Source organism: Struthio camelus, chromosome 9, assembly GCF_040807025.1.
Source record: "Struthio camelus isolate bStrCam1 chromosome 9, bStrCam1.hap1, whole genome shotgun sequence".
NCBI lineage: Eukaryota > Metazoa > Chordata > Aves > Struthioniformes > Struthionidae > Struthio > Struthio camelus.
Window position 1 is genome coordinate 23,439,539 of NC_090950.1, and position 23,000 is coordinate 23,462,538.

The 23,000-nt window shown below is 47.9% G+C and overlaps 1 protein-coding gene across 20 annotated transcripts in view; it reads right to left on the bottom strand.

Annotated features, from left to right (window-relative positions):
* Window positions 1-23,000, bottom strand: part of ATP11B (ATPase phospholipid transporting 11B (putative)) — a 72,765-nt gene that overhangs the window by 13,984 nt on the left and 35,781 nt on the right. For 12 of the 20 annotated variants that reach the window (XR_011142959.1, XR_011142960.1, XM_068955202.1 and 9 more), the window contains 12 exons: window positions 22,894-22,997; window positions 22,568-22,749; window positions 21,542-21,745; window positions 21,147-21,300; window positions 17,935-18,037; window positions 16,549-16,694; window positions 15,306-15,365; window positions 14,153-14,280; window positions 13,157-13,295; window positions 9,526-9,591; window positions 9,229-9,332; window positions 8,416-8,581 (listed from right to left, as the gene is read on the bottom strand). Coding sequence is in view for 16 of the 20 variants with exons in the window: in XM_068955202.1 (XP_068811303.1) it covers window positions 8,416-8,581; window positions 9,229-9,332; window positions 9,526-9,591; window positions 13,157-13,295; window positions 14,153-14,280; window positions 15,306-15,365; window positions 16,549-16,694; window positions 17,935-18,037; window positions 21,147-21,300; window positions 21,542-21,745; window positions 22,568-22,749; window positions 22,894-22,997 (1,556 nt within the window). In the remaining 4 variants the exon portion in view is untranslated. Of the gene's footprint in view, window positions 1-4,449; window positions 4,536-8,415; window positions 8,582-9,228; window positions 9,333-9,525; window positions 9,592-13,156; window positions 13,296-14,152; window positions 14,281-15,305; window positions 15,366-16,548; window positions 16,695-17,934; window positions 18,038-21,146; window positions 21,301-21,541; window positions 21,746-22,567; window positions 22,750-22,893; window positions 22,998-23,000 lie in introns of all 20 variants that reach the window. The other 8 variants (XR_011142957.1, XR_011142958.1, XM_068955196.1 and 5 more) reach the window with 2 other exon arrangements.

Genomic DNA, 23,000 nt, shown 5'->3' on the forward strand with positions numbered 1-23,000 from the left:
AACCGGACGCAGTCCTCCAGATGCAGCGTCCCCGAGGCCGAGCGGAGGGGGAGGATCGCCTCCCTCCACCCGGTGGCCACGCTCTCCCTCACGCAGCCCAGGATACCGTCGGCCTTCTCGGCCACAAGGGCACGTCACTGGCTCACGGTCAACTTGTCGTCGACCAGCACTCCCAGGTCCTTCTCCGCAGAGCTGCTTTCCGGCAGGTCAACCCCCAGCCTGGACTGGCGCAGGGGCTTATTCCTCCCCAGGGGCACGACCCTGCACTCGCCTCTGTGGAGCTTCATGAGCTTCCTCTCCACCCAGCTCTCCGGCCTGTCCAGGTCCCTCTGAACGAGAGCACAACCCTCTGGGGTGCCAGCGGCTCCTCCCAGTTTCGTGTCGTCAGCAAACTCGCTGAGAGCGCACTCTGTCCCTTTGTCCCTTCGCGCAGGTCATCGGTGAATACATTGAACAAGACTGGACCCAGCACAGACCCCTGGGGGACACCGCTAGTTACAGGCCTCCAACTAGACTGCGCCACTGACCACAGCCCTCTGAGCTCTGCGATTCAGCCAGTTCTCAATCCACGCAAATCCACCGATTCAGCCAGTTCACGAGAGGGCTACTACTATCCTACAAACGCTGGCCCGGAACAGCTACACCGCCACTTACGTTTGCAACGTTCTTCCAGTTTTTCTCCTCTCCATCTCCTTAAATCAAGTAAACCTACTACTGCTAAATCATGTCATTATTTCAACGCCACCAGACAAAACGACCTCGACCTAAGAACCTTCGCGCGCTTCCGTGACTCAAGATAAGCGTCACAGAATCCGTTTTCTCATTTATTCCCTCTTCCTGCTGCAGACTAGCTCACAGATCAGCACCGCCCTATGCCAGACGCTATACAAACCCATGAAAGAAGACGTTACGCTCGTTCACAGTTCAGCACGTTGAGACGTTCCGGTCCGCTTCACTAGCACGAGCGCACGTTGGCACGTGAATAGACGGTCTTCTGGGAAATCCTACGTTCCCTACAGAAAACACGGACTACAACAGGAACAGAAAGCTGTCTGCTCTTGACTTCCACACAGCTGGAGAGGACTAGGTCCGATAGCTATTAGGAGGGAAATCAGAAGCAGCAGCAACTAGAGGGAAAAAAACAAACAAAGAAAAAAAACCATCCCAGACACGTAACGAAGGCCTTAAAGATCGGGCCACGAATCTTTGCACGGAGACAGCTAAAGAAAGCAGATCTGCACAGAGAGGAAGCCGCCCAAACGTCAAAAATCCAAAAGCACAGAGAATTGCATCAGTGATTAGAACTGCCTTCAGAGACAGATCGAAAAAGATCCGTTTGAGCGACACTGCCCGCTCACACGTGGCTTAAGATGTCTGCCGGTTCTCAAGCACCGAGACATTACGCACGCACGCACGCACCTTTACGGGCAAACAAGCCTCCCGCCTCCCGCGCGGAACTTCGTGCGCCCAGAAAAAACCGAAAGGAAACACCGCAGAGCCCAATTAGCACCCCAAGACATCTATTGCACGCGTTCCAAGACCCTCAGGAGAGACAGCCACGGAGGAAGGAAAGAACTTTGTCGAAAAGCAAGTACTCGGCCATCCGTCTACCGGAAAGCATAAGGCCTGCACCCGAGCCGCACTGCCCGATTTCCTCTTCGTCCCCGTTTACAGAAGCGACAGGGAAGGTCGGAGGGAGGAATTCAACAGCTGAGCACAAGACCGCCTTCCTGACTTAGCACGAATCACACAGACACCTAAAAGACCCTCCCCCCAGGCTGCTAACCAGTATACCACCAGACGTACTTATCAACCCGAACGTTTCACGTACGCTCCTCAGGCCCACGTCGGCATATAAAACAATCGGTAATACCATCACACACATCTTTTCACCCGCGTTCACAGCTGCATTCACAGTCATTCTCCTTTTGCCCATCAACGGGACAAGAAGCACGTTCGCGGAACAAAGCGTAGCTCCGTTCAACCGGGCGCTAGATCCCTCTCCAGGTTTTTACTACACGGTTACCCAGCACCGAAAAACCCACCAAATTCCTTCCAACAACCTACGTGCTATCCGCAGTCACAGAGGACGCAAAATTAACATCGAACGGGCACGTACAAGCGAGGCGGGACAGAACTAACCACTTACCGCTACCTTCACCGAGCGGCCCTTTCTTTTCCCGCTCCCGCTTTCTTCGTTTCTTCTGCTCTGTAACTTTGGAAGCGCAGACGGCCGTCCCGGACGCTACAGAAAGCGGCCAGCGGTCTTACCTCCACATTCATTTTCGTTTAGCATAGAAAAGCGAGCAGTTTCCATCTCTTAACTGATTTTCCCTTGCCCGTTTCAAGTAAGGATCCTCAGAATGGCTCGACCTTCGTCTGAAGACTATGAACAAAGAGCCGCAGAAACCCGAGTCTGCGGTTCTTTCTCGTTGCACTTCACAACTTCAAACCGGCAGCGTAAGGCACTCGGCGCGTACAAATCCCTGGGATTTGGACACCTAACACCAGCTACTCGAGTCAAAGCGTGCTCTGCCACGCATCAGAACCGGATGTGCGCGATCACTTGTAAGTTTTTCCAACTCCTTCCCAAAGTGTAATATAAAGTCGTGCCCCCCCCCCCCCCCAATTTGCACACGTTCCCCCATTCTCAATATTTTAGTCACTGCACTGCTACGTTAACAGACAGCTTTATCTTTCCTTTACCACCCAGCGGCATAACCCCTAAAACGGGCTCAGTTGTGAAACATTTAAACAGCATCTTTTAGCATAAAACCTTCGGGGGACCAGCGAGGCACCGCGCGGTTCGCTGCAATAGCCAAGCGGGAAAACAGGCTTACTGGAAATAGACTTAATCCAAAGTTTCAAAAGGCAAATCACTTCAAGGACCCTGACAAATCAAGAACTTAAAAAGCCAACCTATACCGTTTTTGCAGTGGAAAAAAAACCCCAACACGTTCCTAAGGTTACTCAATTCAAAGAGGTGTACTGCAGTCGGCCTCTGTTTTAAAGGTAATAAGAGCCGAGCTTTAAAAACACTGGCTCCCCAGAGCGTCTAGAAGTCTCAACGGCAGACCTCCCGGTAGATTTCAGCCTGCCAAATAACACTTACAACACGGTAACAAGGGAACTGAACACAACGGCCCCTTCAAGCTTCTCCTCGCAAGAGCCTAGCGCTCTCTGACAGAGGAAAAGCTAGTCCGCAACAAAACGATCTTCCTTTTCCCCCACACTCCTTCCTGCCTTTTACCTCCTTCTCTCCCCTTCCCCCCCCACCCCACTACTTCCCTGCTTTTTAATCTTCCTTTCCCCCCTTTTCCCCACTTTTTCTCTCCTCTTTTCCCCTTCTTCCCGCCCCCCCCCCCTTTTTTTTTTTTTTTAAAAAAAAAGGACTTTTGTGGCCCTGGTTGCAATTAACTGTCAAAAATCTTCCGCCAGTCATTTAAAAGGTCAGCTTCCTCTCTCCTCCTTTCCCCCGTTTAAACAAACGGGAACAAATTCCCACCGAGTCTAGGTCGCCGGCGTGCCCTAGTACTGACCGGCAGGTATCGATACCTCTTCAGACGCCACAGCGACCCCGCCAAATCACGCTTAAAAAAACGCGTTCTCCACATTACTTCCTGCCACGGGACACCGACGTAGACAAGGGCGGGGCAAAACGCCAAACGGGCTAAGGCATCATTCACGCATAAGCGTGTCTCTGTCTTACAAAGGACAACCAGCACGTGATAACACACACATCATACAGCGACCTCGGGGCACTTGACCAGTTTCAGAATCCTAACCTACACACACACACGGACACGCTCTAATCTTCTCTCCGACGGTTTGTTAGATTTTGTACTCAAACGCCTTTGGGAACACGCATCCATAAAACAAGGCAAACAAACAACACTCGCTTCACAGAAGCGCGAAACCAACACGAAAAGCCTCGGCTGCACACGCGTACGTACGCGCCCGCGCTTCCAACGTTTCCCGCGCTTTCCCCGCACGTGAAAGCAAATTAAAACGGGCCAGCGATTGGCAATACGCCGCTGCCTGAAACACGCGGACCTGCCTGCCGCAGCCTTATGAAGCTGACGCGACCCGACATGCAAAAAGCACTGTTAATTTGGATCACAAAGAAATTAAAAGCGTTACAACCATGCTAGAAACGGCGATTATTTAAAAACGGATGCAAGAAGGGCTAGGCCTGTACTCTGAGGGTTGAGCATCATGCTAGGGATGTTTTCCCCTAAAAAAGAACGTCCCGCACATGCCACTCGGGAGAAGCGTTCGGCTCAAAAACACAGAGCAAAGCCAGGAAATATGCCGCGCCGATTGTATCTGCGCTCCAGAGACCGCCCTCTCGACCCGCGACTACTCATGCCTCTTCCGTCTCTCTCAGCACTGGTTAGTTCGTCTTCAGCATGCAAAAGAGTTGACGAGGAACCGTCCCTCCTACTCTACCTAATTTTGCTCAGCTGATTCCTTGCCCTGGACAATGGCTGCAGCGCGATGAACTCGTCACTTAAAGCAACTCTCTTGGAGTACATCTACAATGGGACAGAAAAGGGATGGAACATACATGTCAGTAAGTAGTAACAGCAATTTTCTAAGAGAGAGACACAGGACAAGACATAGTGGTTTAAGCGGAATACACATCATATACAGAACACACGCCCGATACTTTCGGGACAGTTCCCGGGATCAACACAGCCGATTATCGTTCGCTAGGACCACACTTAAACGCTCCTCAGCTTTCCTGCCGAGGATAAAGGCCTATACGCTTATAGGCCTGTGCTTTACCTGATGCGTTTATCCAGTACTAACTTCCCCCCTCCATACTGTCGTGACTTACATTTACCCAATAGATTTCCATGTCAATCGAGAGCCTCCTTACCGGTCACTTCTTCCCACACCGTATAGGAGTCGGAAAAAGCGGCCAAAAAATTACACGCACGCACCCTCGGTGCGTTGGGGAAGGCAGAGCCAATCAAGCGCATCCTGCTATAACGGTCAGCACGCGCCAGCCTGTCAATTTTGGAAGGGACTGACTTCCCAAACACGGGATGGATTCCCCTCAACCCCCCCGTCCCCCCCCCCCCTTTTTTTTTTTTTTTTTTAAGAGAGCGGTGACACAGAACAACATTCGCATCTGAAGATTTATCTTTAACAAAATTCTTCCGGCGTACTCCTCTCACACCAGTTAAATCTCTCGGCTCCGTTAGGAGCAACTTAGCTGCACGTTAACGCCTAACCGGTGAAAAATTAACTACCTGCTCATGTTACGCCCTCATACTAAATTGAGGCACGTAACACCAAGTTCCTCGTACGGTCCGGGGATTAAGGCAGATGCCTACAGAGGCAGCCAACTCAGAGCGCCGCGTCAGCCGAGTCGCGCAGCCGGCGCGCTCTCAGCTTCTGAGAGGCACCGCGGGGCTGAGCGGTTCAGAAAATTGTGTTACGCCTGCTGGGGGAGGAAGCAAACATAATTGAAACAGCTACAGTTTTTATTATCGGTGACTCGTTCACGTAACGATTTTCCTCGCCACGATAAAAAGCCTTAGTAACTGTAAAGGAAGCTCTGCTCTTTTTTACCCTCGCACCCAAATACCCTCATTGAGTCATACAGTCAACAATGAAAAATTAAACATCTCCGACTTATACACAGGGTGCACCTATACTACGGAAAACGCATTAAAATGGCAATACACAGCTCTCCACTCACTCCTCGAATGACTTCCACAGAGAGTTTGCCTAGCTTGTAGGACAGAAAGATACTCTACCTCTCTGCACCTGCGCGTCAGAGTCCTTTCCTGTGCTTTGAAACCGAGAGAAAAACGTTCACTAGAAATCTCAAACGAGCCTAACGAGGCATAACCGAGAAAGCAGCGCTCCGTCGCTTCCTGGCGGCAACCGAGCCAAACAAGTCGGTCGTACGCGCCCCTTCGCTTATCTTTAGTTCCTCGCCGCAAGAGTAGCCTACGAAATTCAGTGGGGCCGTCCGTCCCGTTAAGAGTAGGAACATCTCAACAGAATAAGTCTTCTAAAAAGTAAAAAAAAAAAGAGGTGGCTCCTTTTGGCAAATCCATTTTCCACTGGGACTCCACCACCAGATACGCACACAGAAGCGGCTGAACGGTTGAAGAAGCGTTTCCGGTCCCATCAGATTTTAGACCCCTAGCTAAACTTTGCAGCGTCCGGAATTAGGTATTTTCCGAAAAAAGGCAGCGTTGCATTAGGCCCGGACAGTACCGCAAACGTTGTCAAATGGCAAAGCCAAAAGTGTGTGAGAAAAATCAGAATCGCTACTAGAGGGGCACAAAGCAAAATCTCCTTGGCTGTGAACCAAGTTATAGCCAGGAGAAAGAGGTCAGACAGGCACAGTTCTTCCCTAAAGGAGAGAGATCCGATCACGTCCACGATCACAGGACTGCAGCGGAGATGAGCCAAAAAAATACTTTCTGAGGACTTCATTCAGAGAGCAAGAGAATGCAAGGAGAAGTATACAGATAAGGTTAGGGACCAGAGAATCCCTTTTTCTTCTTTTCTTTCTTTCTTTCTTTCTTTTTTTTTTTCCAACCATTTTCGGGACCTGAGAAAACATAGCAACCGTACTAATCCACTGCGAGATGGAAACAGTCGACTGTAAACAGTGCAGGAAGGACGGAAAGCGTTCCGTAACGAGCTCTGCGTAATACGCAATCAAGAGTTTTATCAAGCGTAGCGGAGCAGCTTTCCAAAGGCTCACGGTTTTTTACCTTGCGTTTCGGCCGCTACACGCCAGGGCTAGAAAAAGCAGCTACTGTTACGCCAGTTTGGAAAAGGGTCAACGGGACCATCTCGGTCAAATTTAGCTTGGCCAGCCTGGCGTCGATCCCAGGCAAAGTAAGAGAATGCCTCATAGAGATTTGCATTAATACAAACCAGAAGGGTAGTACCTCGAGTACGTAGCAAGCATTTATCAAAGGAATTAAAAGGTTAGCCGCTCAAGGTGACAGCATCGACGTAACGCAGCTAAGAGCTCTGCAAGGCACGTAGCTCAACGTAGTTTGGATTAGGCAACTAGGAGACCACAAAAATCAATAGAGCACGCGTTAAAGGGACTAAAAACTGCTACCAGGTTTCAGAACGTTAACTGTAAACGGGACATCATCATCAGCTGGGTGCTTCTCTGTTCACTTCCTTTTTTTTTTTTTTTCCCTTGGCCCTACGCTATGAGGCTTCTCAGCAAAGAGCTAGAAGCAAAACAAAATAATCGCTATTTGCGCTTGCAGAAGAGAAAAAGACACAGGAGATAACAGGTCGGTGACCTATCTTACGGAGTGAGCCGAACACGCTCGGGAGACTCATCGCTTCCGTTCCTGACACGGACGTACGCTGCGCTGGAACATCGCGCTCAACGGCGATACCCAGAATTCACGGTGCAGGCTGAAGAACGGCAAAGATTATAGAAGAGGCACGAGAGCGATCAAAAGACTGGGAAACACGCTTCACAGAGAGACTCAAATTCAATCTGCTTACTCTGTCAGTGAGCAAACCGACTCGATCGGAAAGCTAACCGCGAATAAAAAAAGACGTTGCTAACAGAAGACTTCAGTTTGGCAGAAAAGGGAGAAAAGGATAAAACGCTGAAGACCCAAGGCAGGGAGAACAGCTAGCAGAACAACGCGCTAGGACGACTTCTCCGTAACTGTCGCTATAAAGAAAGAAACACGCTAACATAGACGAGATTTTTACCTAAAAGACAGCCCAATTTAAACGAGAACGATTTCAAGGTACGTACGCGCAGCCCGCGCTAGGAGGAGGAAGATTCTATCATCGCAGCAGTTCTTCGGGCCTCATCCACGCATTGATGAAAACACCATACAGGGTAATTATCTTTAATGACATAATCAGCCACCAAACACACGGCATACGGTACGATCAAGACTGGAGAAATACTAATTAAACCGAGCCCTCCCAAAGTAATTTTTTTAAATTATTGCTTTCCTTACACGTTAAGAACCGCGCAGTGTCAATTACAGGGGAAGAAAGAGTTTCCAGCTAGACAAAAAAACGAGAATAAGTTTAGTTACCAGGTTTACAGCAGTAGCATACACACGCGCAACTTGAACCTTCAATACCGTTGCAAGCGGAGATGGAAAAGAACTGAACGACGCCCCTGTAAATAATTCTGTCGCTATTAATAAATTGATTACTTGTTAATAGCGTCACCTTCTTGTAAAACGGCGCCCTCGTTTTGGGAATTTCAAATTAACATTGACCTTTCCAAACGAGAACGCTGTCTTACGCGTTCGACAGCGCAACGGTTTAAGAGGCAGATTAAAGGCCAAAACACCCCAGGAAAGATCAACCGGTTTTACGCGACAGATTTCAGTACACGTATTCTCTTCAACGCTAGCCAAGAGGGATATAAAAACAAAACATTACCTGAGCTTTTTCAGTACTTGTCGGTCGCAGATGTCTGTACAGCACTTTCTTCACCACGTCAAGAAACAGACAAGCGACTACTATGACGATTATGGCAAACCAAGCAGAACCACTCGACAGCAGTTGAACAAATACAAAGTACATGTCCTGGGTGTGTAAAAACGGCCTGAAAAGTTAAAAGAGGTGGCAATCACTAGACAAAACTTTTAGCAGCAACAGGACAGGACCGAGCGGCTAAAACTTATGCTAACGCGTGCCGAATCGTTTGGGACGCGGGGTGGCGACCGTACGGCGTCCGAGCGGAAGTCCAGGAATCCGTCGGGACCGATCGGCAAAGAAACACCGGGGAAGCACCAGCACAGAAGTTAGGAGGAAACCGGTCCCTTCTCAACTCTGTGGCAGGAAATCACGCGGTATCCTGCCCCTCCGAACCCCAAAACGCAAGCGAAAAGCGTATCGCTTCCCTGACTCTAACCTCACTGCTCTCTCGTTCCCACTGCAACCGTTTACCTGCTACACAGACCCTTCGGGAACCCTATCTGCTTTTTAAAAAGGAAATTCTCTTTACAGTCACAGGCTGCTGGCTACAAATAATTCCTGCCCCCGGGCACAGCACAGCTCAACAGCTACGCTTCTTTTCTTCAAAAAGAATCGCCAAAGCCAAAACGCCGCTCCAGGTTCAGAAATCCGTTTCCCGACACCCGGGACAAAATTCAAGGCAACGGGGGGGAACGCGCTACTTCAGCGCAGCGTTCTTTCATTACCTTCTTCCGTCGCGCGCGCGCTATAGAAAGGAGAGAAGAAGGCACTCACCAGATAATTCCCCCGTAAAACAAGGAGAATATGAAATAAAACACGATGGATCCCCAAGTAACAAAATGGTTTATCCACGTCCAGAAGTGAGTTTCTAGCGCCATCTAAAACAAAAACAAGCATGTCAATGAACTTCCTTTCTCCCCACTTTATGCTTCGCGATGGTTAAACGTCTTTCTCTGGATTCCTCCAGAACCAACTACTTCCGCCCAACTTTTCATTCGATTTACAGTTAACGTTCCATTATGTATTGGCCTACAAATCCAAGCACAGGGAACAAATACTGTAACATCATACCTTCATCGTAACAGTTATAACCATGACGGTGAAGACCAAAGTGCCGAACGTCCAGTTTCCGAACATCTAAATAAAAGGCAAGGCAAAAGTCATGCAAAAAGATCGGTTAGGAACATTCACGATAAGTTAGGTTTTTCGCAAGTCAGCTATGCTACTGAAACAAGTCTACGGACAGAAGCTTGTGGCTTCACTAATCACAGTTAATAATGGAAGAAGGATATGACACAAACCACTCTATTAAAAAAAAGAAAAAAAAAAGGTGATATAAATTATAAGAGCACAACTAACAGCCCACAAGCCCTATGCCTTCTCGGTTCAAAAGAGATCACCGAAAGGGCTACACGTAAGATGAAGAAGCCCCAAACAATAACATGGAATGACAGGAAAATGAAGATACCTAATCCACCCGTTAGGCGTAAACATCCCACGAAAAGCAAACATCGGGTGGAAAGCAGTCACTTCGACAAAAACACAAAACGCTCGTCAATTCGAGTTTAAACGTTTCCAGAACGTTCTCGACATGCAGCATCGTGCGCAGGCTCGCTTTTTTCCTAGCACAGTTTTACAATTCAAAAATAATGGTGCCATGGCATTTTTCAAAGAAAAGGCTAAGGAAAAGACACTTTGTTTCAAGGCTAACAAGCAAACGTTAAACAAACAAACAAACAAACAAAAAAAAACTAGGCTTCAATCCTAACGCGTTTTCCTGCCGTCACTTTGGTATTCTCTCGTCCGCGTCTGGCGGACCACCAAAACTCTGCGCGAGTTCTACAACCGCAAATCGCAGCTCTGGCAACCAAGCTGCCGTTCCGCAGGGGTCCCGCCGCTCCGCTTTCAGCGCGCGGGGACCGCCTTTCGGCGGCCGTTTCTGTCGCCGACACCTTTAACACTGGACAAGCCCTCATTTAAATATTTATCGTTAACCACCCACGCGAGCAAGGAGAGAGGTGCCACATGCAGACAGGCAATCAAACCCATCCTGGATTTGAGCGGTCAGCACGAGGCGCGTGGAGGCCCGACAGCGGGATTAACGCAGCTGTAGTCCTCGTTGCAGAGCTCTGACCAAAAAAACATACCAAAAACCCAACGACCCAATCCCCGTTCTCACAACTTCTTTTCTCATCTTTACACGTGGCAAAAAGTTAAAGCGGCCACGACTTTGGATTTACTGACAATTTTTAAAGGTAGCGGATCTTTGCTGTATCCGGTCTTCCGAAGGCGACTATAGGTTTGAGAAGCAAACAGGAAACGTGCGACAAGCAGCACGTCAGCGCTCACCCTGAGGGAAAATTCGGCTACTGCCTTCAAGCAACCTGTGAAAGAAAGTGTCTTTGCTAACACTGCTCTACACGGTCACAGAGTCAGAACGCAGACCACAAACAGGCTCTTGCCACCATTTTATTTTTGAACTTGCTTGCACTGTGGATGCTGCATCTTTTAATCCTGTGAAGTAACAGATACAATATTTTGCATCTCCTCCTCTCCTAGACTCTTACCATTTGCCTGTTAGGTTTCAATATCTGACGACGCGCACAGCATGAAAGAGGGGGGAAAAAAAGAACTCAAAGATCAGGTTGTCGCGCAACGTTCCGACGTAAACCCAACACACCACGCGCTTTAACAAATTATGTACAATCCGCTCTATTGCGCTGCGCTCCCCACCGATAACGGGCACGAAAAACGAGGCTACCGGCGGCGCGCTGCCTGGCGCGGGCACTAGGCCGCATCACACGTTCACAGGCCGAGATCCCTTCTCGCAGACTGTTGCGGGAGAACGCCACCAGTGCACACGGGTACTGGTAGCCTTTACGTCACGTTACAGAAAACACGAGCAGCCAAAGGGCATCTGAAAGCTCTGACCTCGGAGGCTCACTCTCTAGGTATAGTTAAAGAGTCGTGAAGTTATGTTATACGAGAAACCATACAAAAACCTTCTCCGTAACATTTACATCAACACGGACTCTGCTCTCGATTTTGCACGACGACACACTCTAAACAAACTAAACATCTGTCACTGAACGCAAAGTAAAACGTCTCTTTCTGCCTGCCGCACGTTCCCTAAGCAACTCTGAAGTGAAGTGCTTCGACTTAGTCGACAACTGCTCAGAAACGCACTGATCCGCAGCGCAAAGTCACTTCACTAGAAAACTACCGAAAGCCCGTGACCGGAGTCACAGTTATTTCAACTAGGAAGTCACGTAGCCCGTAAAACTGGCAGCAGAGAAAATCCATACCTTGATTATACAAGACGTTTGCGGCTGAGCCGCAACCACCTCCACGTTTTTATCAAACGTCTCACGATGGAACTGGTACTTCAGCTAGCTGCCTCGCCTCCCGCTACCGCTCCCTTCTCTGCACGCTAACTACCCACGCGCACGCTCTCCGCCGTGAGCCGCTCGACGATCCGGGCCATCGTCCGTTCATCGGTATACAGAAACCTTTCTCTTCCTAGACCTCCTGAGCTCAGGCCCATCCTCTCACACCAGGAGATCAACACGAAGATGTTATTTTTGGGCGAAGCGCCGTAACTCGCAACCCTACTCAAGGCTACACGAGAACGAGCGCGCGCTTCACGTCAGCGGTAAAAACGGCATCGTAAGGCCAGGAAACGTATTCCGGATCGCCAGCTAAAACAGCGTTACGAGAGGAAACCAGAATCCAATCGTTCCACACTGGGCTAAGGAGCTCGCAGCCGGGGAAGGGAGGAAGCAGACTTCCAACGGCTTCGTCTCCGTTTGGCTTTCTGTCAGCGACTTTTCCCCTTAACCGTCACCTCTCCAAAACAGAAAAGACCAAGGAAAACAATGAATTAGTGAATGAGATTATCAAATACTTAAACCAAAAAAACCCCAAAAATTCAGTGAATTAAAAAGCATCACTCGAAAGCAGCCTACACGGGCTAATTGTCAGAAGCTCTTAGTAATTAAACAACGCATTTTCAGGAGAAGCTTTAATACTTTCGGTTCCCGTCTGAAGGCGCCACATGTGATGACGAGCGCTCGAGAGAAGCCAGCGTTTGACACCGCGGTCAAGTTTTAAGCGCGACTCAAAACGAGCTACGAACGAACGAAGACAAACGCTCCTCTCGAGAGTCACGAGGCCTGATCTTGGCAAAAGAGTAAACACCACAAATTAAAACAAGGTTCTAGACAAGCGTAACACCTTTATTATCTAGAAAGAACCGGTCTTCACGGATACGTGCTTTCTGTCGACGGCAAGTCCTTCTTATACCCAAAAGAAAAAAAGATATTGAACAGAGCAGGAAAGCAGAGAGATACAACGTTGTATCGCTCCCTGCGATTTACATTTCAGAAATAAAACTAGAAGAATCGTGCTACCGGGAACGCGAAAAGTTCTGCGTCACAAGTTTTGCCAGAGTCACGCCCAAACGTTAATCCATCGCATTCCTCCCCGTTCCGTTTCCTCACGTTAAGAAACGTTAACGCTGAGAGCGTAAACAAACAACGGCAAAGCCTCTCTGATCTTTAGGCACTGCACAAAATCTAAACATTCGTAACGTAATTTACGAATAACGTTGAGTTATCTAACCCAAGGGGATTTGGCAAAATTCGTGCGCTAGAAAAAATTCACCACCAAGCACAGTAGAGGTATACTTCTTACGATGTCTTACCTGGCCGTTTCCCAGCAGAGAAGCGTCTTCTCCCATTAGAAGATACGAGCCGTAAAAGAAAACAAACGCATGAAAGAAGCCCAAGACGGTCCAGTAAAGAAACGGTTTAAACCCCAGATGGGCATTCTTACTGATGTCCCTGCAGAAACAAAACAGATTCGGGATTGCAGGTGGTCCTTACACGACCCATCAGCTATCGACTTTGAACGAAGGCTACCGCTCGCGTAAACGCAACCTTCCGCTGCCCCGAGATGCGCTTAGCGAACGCTACCGTCCCCCCAAAATTACGGAAACCTCGGGCAGAAAGGACCTCAGAGCTTACTGTCGCTATCTGCCTCCGCTTCGTGCGATCGGGCCGAACGGGCCAAGGTCAGAACGGCACAAACTAAAATTTCTCTCCCCAGAGGTCGAATTACGAGACGAAGAAAAGGCGAGCTCTCCTCCCATTTTCACGCCTGTTCCCCCTAACAGACCTTTGGGGGTGGGGACAAAGTAAAGGACACCCAAGAGACACTTCTTTTTCCCAAAAGTACGCACGACCGTCTCCCGTAAACGGTACGCAGCGCAACGCGCCGCCACTGGGAGGACGTCTAATCCTACGGAACATCACGTCTCTTTTTAGTAAAGCATTTTGGCCGCGATTCACCTAACCGCAGCGTCCCCGTTTTCCATTTTTCACGTCCGAGCGACTTTCACCTCCTACCCGTAAGGGGCGAGGACGTCGGAGGTCACGCGAGGCGAGCGCGCTCCGTTCTCGTCCGGTCTTAACGTGACCGACTTTAAAAGACGCTTCTCTCAGATTCCCGATTTGAACTACCTTTTGGGACGACAACTGCCTAACTGCAGTTCTTTCTCCCTTGAGGTAGCTAACGCAAACCGTTTCAGTTACGGACACAAATACTGTAGGAACGCCTAATGGCAAGTTCAGACTTCCACAGATGCCGCTGCTCTTCTAAATGACGTGCCACCGCGGCAACGCAGACAGGATATACATACCGATAGAGCACAGGTTTACTCTGTAATACGTGCGGATGCACATGCTGCTCAAAAAGACTGTAGATGAGGACAGGCAAGGAAGTGAAACAAATATTGTACAGAGTCAGGTATACGCTGTCATAGAGCGTCTGAAAACGGAAACAAAGACCGAGCGTTGTAAAGACAGTTATTCATATTTATTAAAATCTTCACTTAGCGCCCTGATAGTAGCACCAAGCCACCTAATTACGTGGGTTTACTAAGTAGAAAAGGAGCTATACTTACACAACCTACCGAGTAACATTGAGTTTTTTCTGTTGTCAATTATTACACAAGCTATCCAATTTTGAAAACAAAGCGAGACATGCGTTAAACGTAACATGTACGGTTTTCCTATGCGGTCACCCCTTTACACGCAGAAGCTTGCCAGCAGCAAGAGGAAAGCATGCAGAAGAACTCGAATCCCGCAAGCCTCCTACTAAACCTCTCAAAACGAGTAAAACGGCAAAAGAAAAGGTGCGTTACGATATGCGCAAGACTCGTAGAATCAACAGCACCAAATTTACGCGTACAGCGGCACAAAGGACTTTCTTCTGCTCCCCAGGAAAGCAGTTGTGTTAAAAAAAAAAAAAAAAAAAAAAGAGAGAACTTATATGCCAACTGCACGTAACCAAATACTAATTATGATTACATTTACTTTAAGCCTGGGAAACAAAAGTCCAGCGGTTAGTCATGCAATTTTGAAAGACGTCGTCGGCCAAATCAGCCAGCAAATTGCACTGCCGATTCAAAGAAGCCCCCGCCAAGTAAAGATTCCCTTTTGGAACGGAAACACTTAAGGGTCATTTTAAAACCTAGATGGTTTTGGACCTCTGAAAGAGCTTCGAGGCACGTATTTACTGATTAACACACAGTTGTTAAAAAGCAGGCTACTTAGCTGCCACATCGAACAAAAAGCTCCTGCACAGAGTTCACAGTAATAAGCAACCCTCCGTTATCCGTACAAATTCGCGAACGATACGCGACTCGCTCGTTAGCGATAACAGAACAGCTGCGGAAAATCAGTCCGCACGTTTGCTTTGGAAGAGGGGAAGAGCAGCAACTCGTTGCTTTCTCCCCGTTCTTCCAGCGACCCCATATACGCTTACCAAGACGTAAGGCATCCGATACTTACTTGTTGGGAAAACAAACAGAAGAACTGATATAAAAATTGCGGTGTAATAAAGCACACGTTCTGAAAGACAAGAAACGAGGGAAATAATTAGTCCTCTGGCATGTCCCGTACAACCCTGAAAGACACGACTAACTCTCGTCAGCTGGCAAAAATACACAGCGGGAGAGCGTAAGGCATCTTCTCACCGTTTTACTCGGCAAGGCGAAGCAACGGGCTTCGCCGAAGAGCCTACTTTGTTTCCCCTTCGGCGCAAAGAATCTAAAAAAATTGCAGCTTAATCACGTCTTGTGCTTGATGAACGCACCGCATGAGCATTAAAAACCGCCCACAGAAAGTCCTAAAGGAGGAAAAACCCCTCCGTTTCCCACTCAGTTTCTTTCGAAAGGTCAACCGTTTTCTTCAAAGAAGAGTTTCCATATTTTATCCTAGAAAGTCTGCGCCCCGCTTCGGCGAGGGAAAAGACAAGAGGACACCAAACCCCAAAGCCATGCAATTCTATTTAAAGGACAACAAACAACAGAAGACCAAAAGGGGCTCGGCTAGAACCCCAGATTCATATCAGGCGGGACAGTGAATTCCGACTTCCCGTCGCACCCGATAATCAAGCAAGAAAAAGAAGCCATCGACAAGCTCGTCCTGCTGATCGGTCCCTTTAGCTTCCCGCTGTCCTGCGGGCACCCTGAGAAAATTCCCTCTCTGGCGCTCGCTTCCCTCGCAGCGTTTCACCTCAGGATCTCTCAAGTCAAGGCTAAGATTAAGGCGTGCCTAGGGGCACAGAGCACGCTCTCTCCCCACGTGCTTTCTGCGGGCCCTTCCCTCCCTCAACTATTTGCTGTGCTCCTTCGCCCTTCGAAGGAAGATTAGGCGGTACAGTTGATTTTAAAATCAACAGAAAAAAATTCTTTAACATCTGGCTAAAGAACGCGGCAAACCTCGAGCCGGCACGCTGCTTTCAGCCAGCCAACGACGACCGCTTATCAGGGGATAACCGCCAGGGGAACCACTAGGGGAACTCCGCTGTGGTCTTCAAGACCTATTTTCAGGTGGAAGCGCTAAGCGACTTCACGGTTAAGCTACCGCACTCAGCTGCGGAAATATCAACCCCAGGACGTGTGTAAGCACAAAGGTATTTAATCTGTTCCCAAGGAAAACGCCAAGTCAGAAATAACTTTCTCACCGGAAAAAAGTTACTTTTTTTTTTTTTTTTTTAAAATGAACTTCACACTTCACTCCAAACACTTACCTTATAAAAAAAGTACTGTACAAGGGTTGCTATTCTAATATAGTAAAAGTGGCCATGAACAAAAAGCAACTTGGAGAGGAATTTAAACCGTGCTATTGCATAGTCGCTGTTTCTTACAGCTTGTCTTCCTTCCTTTCCCATGATTCCTGTTATATTTGGGGAACAAGAAAAAACAGATTAAGCACTAGCACAATGAAAGTTTCACAAACACATATGTGACAGCCACATCTTGCTTTTCATGCACTTCAACGTTATAAAGTCTTCAGCAACTTTCGATCCCAAAATAGGGCATTGTTTCTGACACTTAGGACCGAAGAAACTTGCTGCTTTAATGCTGATCCAAAAAAAAAAACAAAAAAAAAACCCCACCCCCCACAGTACTTCTGTCAGCTACGCTTAGGGAAACGATTTATAAGACAACATGGAAATAATACGCATACAGAGCCAAGAAAAATCCCAACCTTCTCAATAAAGACATGCAGCCCACTATCGATCCCTCAGTTTACTCAGTACCTTCTACTTCAGAGATAAAGCAGCACCTTCTAACGGTCCGTAACTTCCGCTAGCAGGCTGTATCCACGGCCTTCCAAATCAGGACCACAACCAGCCGTTACATACATCTTTTTAATCACGTAACGGCGACGGACTGCACGACTTCAAGTACTAAAACTTTTATAAAAGATCCTTCACCATTAACCGTTATCGCAAACGGCATCCAGAAAAAGTACGCAAAGGAAATACCAAAGCTGCTTCTGCGATGGGCACCAATTCATTTTGTGCTTTGCACCCGAGTTACATAACTCGGCAGAAAAGAAGCAAAGCAGGTTTAGGCCAGGTAACGGAAAACATTATAAACAGAGACATCTACCGAGCTCAGCTCAGAATCGATAACGGTCTCTCAAAAGACGTAACGAACACCTTTTCCTTACAGACAAACCAGACATAAGCAGCGTTTCGGCAACGACACGCAGGCGGTGCAAACAGCGGGCCAAGAAAGGCTAAGGGGTCAGGTTTACATAGCAGTTCACGCTCTGACCGTGACCGAAGTCAGAGCTATCCACTCCCCGTTTTTCATGCCGAGCACTTCCGAGATTCTGGCTAAAGAAAACCTTTTCTGCTCTTACGCCAGCAATACGCAGAACCTCCGCGTAGCGGTCGACTACATAACGTGATCGTAACGCTGCCGAAAGCAAGCGGCTTTGCATTTTGCGTGTCACTAGAATCACGCTACAGCGGATGACAGATTAATGCCCTGTCATTCAGAGGTACAAAACCTTTAGAGGCTGATCTGTTGGTAAATACGCGTTCGGATTAAGATTATTCACGCTGTAACTCTCCCCTAAAAATTGCATCTCGTTTGTTGTTACGTCCACAGACAAAAATTACCTATGCCAACGTGCGCTTCTTGTATCATGCTCACATCATTAGCGCCGTCACCGACCGCTAACGTTATGGGTTTCTCCGGAGAGGTTTTTAACAGTCGCACTACCTGGAAGAAAAGGCAGAAGTTTTAGAGTGAGACAGATACACTAGCTGCAGGCCACGCCGCTAGATCCCGAGCGCCCTAGCGACTTACCTGCCAGTAACCGTAAGTACGCTTCAAGAACGGGCTAAGAATCGGCTAAGAAACGCCTCTGGCGTTTCACGTACGCCAATTCACGGCGCCTTTAGAAAAAACGTTCCCTTCGGAACGCAAGTCTAATTTAAATATTAAACCTGCTGAGTTGGCACAAATGAAACTCCCGCATAGTCACCTCTTCCTTCACAACTCTTACTTTGTCGGTTTACCATACAGAACAGTCAAATAAGGGTTAGAACTGCAAATTTAATCCAAGATGTAATCCCCTTCATCAGACTGTCCGCACCCCATTTTCAGAATTATCCACACTAAAGTTCACAGAAGACGCTCTTATTCAGCGGTACAAGTAAACACAAGAACTCTCGGAAAAAAAGTTTATTACACGAACATCTCCCGGAACGGCTAAACAGCGCAAGAGAGGGACTCGGGCGGAGCGGGGCGGGGAAGCTAACTCATAAGCACCAGCATGTAGCGCTATTAAGGAGAACAGCTCCTCTTCTTTTTAAAGGAGCTTCGTTATCGCCAACGGGTACGCCCAACGAGGTACCGGAAAGTCACAGAAGAAGAGATGACAGAAAGACGAGACGCTTCTGTCAGGCCCTGGAATCCCCGAAAGAGCGGCACTGCAACCCTACTGCTCCCAGAAAGGAAAGAGACCCTTAACGCAAGAGCCAGCAATAGTCTACACAGAGAGGAATTCATTCGATGAGGTATTTGCTTAGAGAGACGTAGCAACTCGTTAGCCTGCCAGGTAAGACAGACAGCTCTAACTAAAGGCATAAGCTTCACGAATCCAATCCAAAACTGGGCTACAGAGGTGAAGGCGCCGCATGCAGATCCAGAGGGCTTTCTGAAGAAGGTGAAAACCTTATTACCAAAGAGATAACGTGCGTTTCCGCGATACGCCAGAAAGCACACGGGGGAAACAAAGAGAGCCACAACGGCGTGCGCCAAGTAGACCCAAACAACTGCATTCCGATAACCGAGGGCTAGCTGGCAGCGTTCAGAGAAGTCCGCCTGACCGCGGGAACGCGTTTCCTAATTGCGGGTACTGATATTCAAGTTTAAAGGCTCTCCGTTCCCAAGGAGTCATTATTTCAAGCACATTTAACACTAGTCAGTCTTAAAAAGGCAGCAAAACTGCAGTATGTCACCCAGATCCGTCCTCATTAGAAACCGAAGACTGCGGTAACGTAGACGGACAAACGAGGCCAAAAGGGCAAGACAAACCCTCTGGCCAATTTTACCAGCCGCCGTTAGCGGCAGCTCTGAGCGACCGACGCAAAAAACGCTTTCAAAGGCATCAGAGCCACGAAACGTACGAAAAATACATACAGAGCTAGCGAGACTGGTGGCCATATATTAACAGATCCAAAAAAAAACCCAAACCAAAACAAAACCAAACCAAAACCAGACAAACAGAGAAGATGGAAACATCAGGCCGAGCTCCAGCTCAACCACGCAATCATCATCATAAAACGCGTGCCTGTAGCAGAAGATCAAACACGAGGCTAGAAAAACCTGCCACACGCTTCCTTCCCCGCCCTACCCTGCCGTGGTGTATGGTATTTCTTTCAGCAGTTCATAGGCTTCAGCTTTACAAATTAAAAAGCCACGGCCTTAAAAATTTGGTTTCACTGCAAGTCATGACAAAATACAGGAAATAACGGAGATGGTCTGCTGGGCAGGATAAGAACTAAAGAGAGAATTACTAGCTGCTATCTGCCAAATTTGGCAGCAGCACCAACACACGTGACGGACAGGATTTTATGGCAAAATAAGAACACAGACACAACTTGGGCAAATACCTACACTTTAAAGAGACACGGGAGACGGCACAAATTTCAGCAGCGAACACACAGAGCGCGGACGCTCATCAGGAAAGCTGCTTTTCTCCGAGCAGTCGCAAACAACTTCCTTTTAACGTTTCACACAACTTGCTAAAAAATTAACCAGCGCACACCTGAACAGCTTTCTAAATAAGCGATTTCAAAAACGGCACTGAAACTTGAGCCAACTGTTGGAAGCAGGAAGGGAGAGAGACTCTCAAGCATCACTAATTTTCATTTACTCGAGACCCGCTTTGCAGCGGGTTAAGCAACAGTCTCTTCCAGGGCCTACTAGTCTATTGTTGCAAATAACTACGTTAACAAGCGAGCCAAAGAGTTCACCCAGAGGCTAAAGAAAAGCACGAAAAACAGCAATTCTGAAGACGTTTCCAGCTCCGGCCAGACAGGAGCCTACGCGTCCGTAGATCTGCAGGAGACAGACATCAGAACTCGGCTTTTGCAAGCGGACAGAAACCACTGCTCGACAGGATCCGAAGGGCACGGACGTCGTGGAACGCGCTGCAGCGAAGCAAGTAAGGCAACAGAGCTACGTATTTGTTCCGCTAACACGTAGGCTACAAGGACGCTTCCTTCCCTCTTCCCTGCTAAAGACACAAATCTGTGTAAATGCTTATGCCAGACTACTTGCCGTTTTCTCTCCATTTCGAGATATGCGTTGCAACAAAAAGACAGCACTCAAAACCAGAGAGCAGATATTTACGGAAAGCAACTCGAAAGCGGATACAGAGGTCGTCACACGTCAGACAGCGACCCGAAAGAGCGCCATCGTGTCACGATAATTAACCTCGCCATCTCAAATGAAATTCGCTTCTCCTCTCTTCCGCTCCACAAAGCAAAAGTGCCAAAATCTGACTCGTTCTTGTAATGCTTTATTCTACCAAAGGCTACTTCGCGAAAAGGACGTTACAAGAGGAACAGGTGGCGGTGGCAATAGCTCGTCTCTCTGTCTACTTACACGTTTCTATAAAAGCACGTAGCCGGTTAGCACCCTTAGTTTAAGGAGCAAGTTCCTCCAGTTCAACCGAGTTTAACAGCGATTCAAAAGTCAAAAAAAAAAAAAAAGGCCAGGCAAACGGACAAAGCGTTTGCAGAGGTCCTTGTCTCCTCGCCTCTTTTAGAGAGCGAGCAAAAACCACTTATAAGACAATCCTGACTATATCCTCACTTACCTTCGCTTTCTGAAGGGGTGCCATGCGACAGCACAACACTGCGGAACAGTTTTTACAAACTTCCATGAACAGTTTTTCGTGTTCCCTGAGCGCGAGAGAAAGGCTGGTCCCATCCACAACCAGTCCGTGCTGGATAACGTGGTCTTCCTTTATTCTATTCGGGGACGAGAGGGTTTTTGCATTGGTGGGAGGGAAATTTTTCAACTTTGCTACAAATTATGCAGTTGCTCATAATAAGCAGAGAGGTAGGCCTGTCAGACCGCTTCTTCAAGTCTATCAAAACCAAAGTAAATTCATGTGTTTGGCACGTCAATCAAAGCGAGGGCCACAGAATTTGAAATTTAAAGAAAACCAAATTAAGATCATCACTGGGATAGCGACAGCTGGTATTTTACCTCTTGGCTAGCTGCCTCAGTTGCTCTGCGCACGTACTGTCCGATTTGTGCTGCACGAGTTCAAGGATGTTCATGGTTCTATGAAAGTGTCCGCACGACAAACTGACGCTAACAGCGGTTTCGTGCTTATCTCCGGTGAGTACCCACACTTTGATACCAGCCACTCTGAGCGCTTCTATAGTTTCCTGGACTTTCTCCTGCAGCCTAGAAACAAGAAAATCTTAAATAACCAACAGAACACTTCAAAAAAAAACCCCAAAAAACCAAAAAAAACCACCCCAAAATCCAAACAGAAACAAAAAGCCCCAAACTGCTCACACCGTAACACCACCGCTACCATTCAGACGATTTCAGACCGCCCTTCCAACGTTAAATATAGTTTCAGAGAATTACAGTTCGGTAGATGACGTATTCGGTTACCACCAATATAACGAAGGCTTCGATGAAACCAAACCTAAGTAAAGCGATCCAAAACTCGCAATACGAACGTCTCGATTTAAATTAGGCAACACGCTGCCTTTGAGAAGCTTTAAAACAGTCCGTAACGATTGCCATCTCTTGCGATGTACGGACCATCTATCTAGCGCTCTACGCATACGCCCCAGCGTACAACACGCTCATCAACTTACAGAACATACATTACGCAGGCAGAATGATTTGTAAAGCCAGGCAGAATGATTTGTAAAGCAACGTACCAAAGTTCTCCCGAGGAATTAGCTATTGCCCTTAATATTCACTGAAATTATCCTGACTTTGTTTCACGCACATGTGTTTCACGCATGTGTTATGAAGCACATCTCTCCCCGTGCGGTACACGGCATGGCATTGCTATCACGCGAAAAATCAATCGGAACAATGCGTGTTTGAAAGCTCCTCGATCCAAAGACAGCGGTAAACATACTAAACAAACAGCACAGAACTTTTAGGCATTGCCGGACAGTTTTTCACGGCACGTATCATAAGGCAGCAACAGATCCTAAACTCGCTACGTTTCTGAGTGCAGTTGGCAGAAATTCCATCGCATACTTGTCTTCTACTCCCGTAGCCCCAAGCAATTCCAGATCCCTTTCTATGAAGCTGAACACATCCGCTAATTTTTCTTCCCGTTGCTGTAAGGCAGTCCTGGCCTCGTGAAGGCGTTTGCCGATTTCTTGATACTCCTCGGGTGTGAATCTTCTATAGGCTACGCACAAAGTTCTTAGTCCTTTCTGTGAGGAAATAAAAGACTACGCTCAGAGTAGACTAGACTCGGACCTAACAAGAAGGCGTCACCTGCAACTCGTCACTTCAAGCCTCAGAACTCGCACCAGAAGAACTTTCTTGCTATCAACTGGGCAGATACCTACACTTACCAAGGCAAATTCATCCACGTGTATCCTCGTTTTGTCTATTTCTCCACTCTTACTACGAGGAAGAATAGAAGATTCTGCTCCCTTCGTGAATAAAAGCTTCTCCCCTA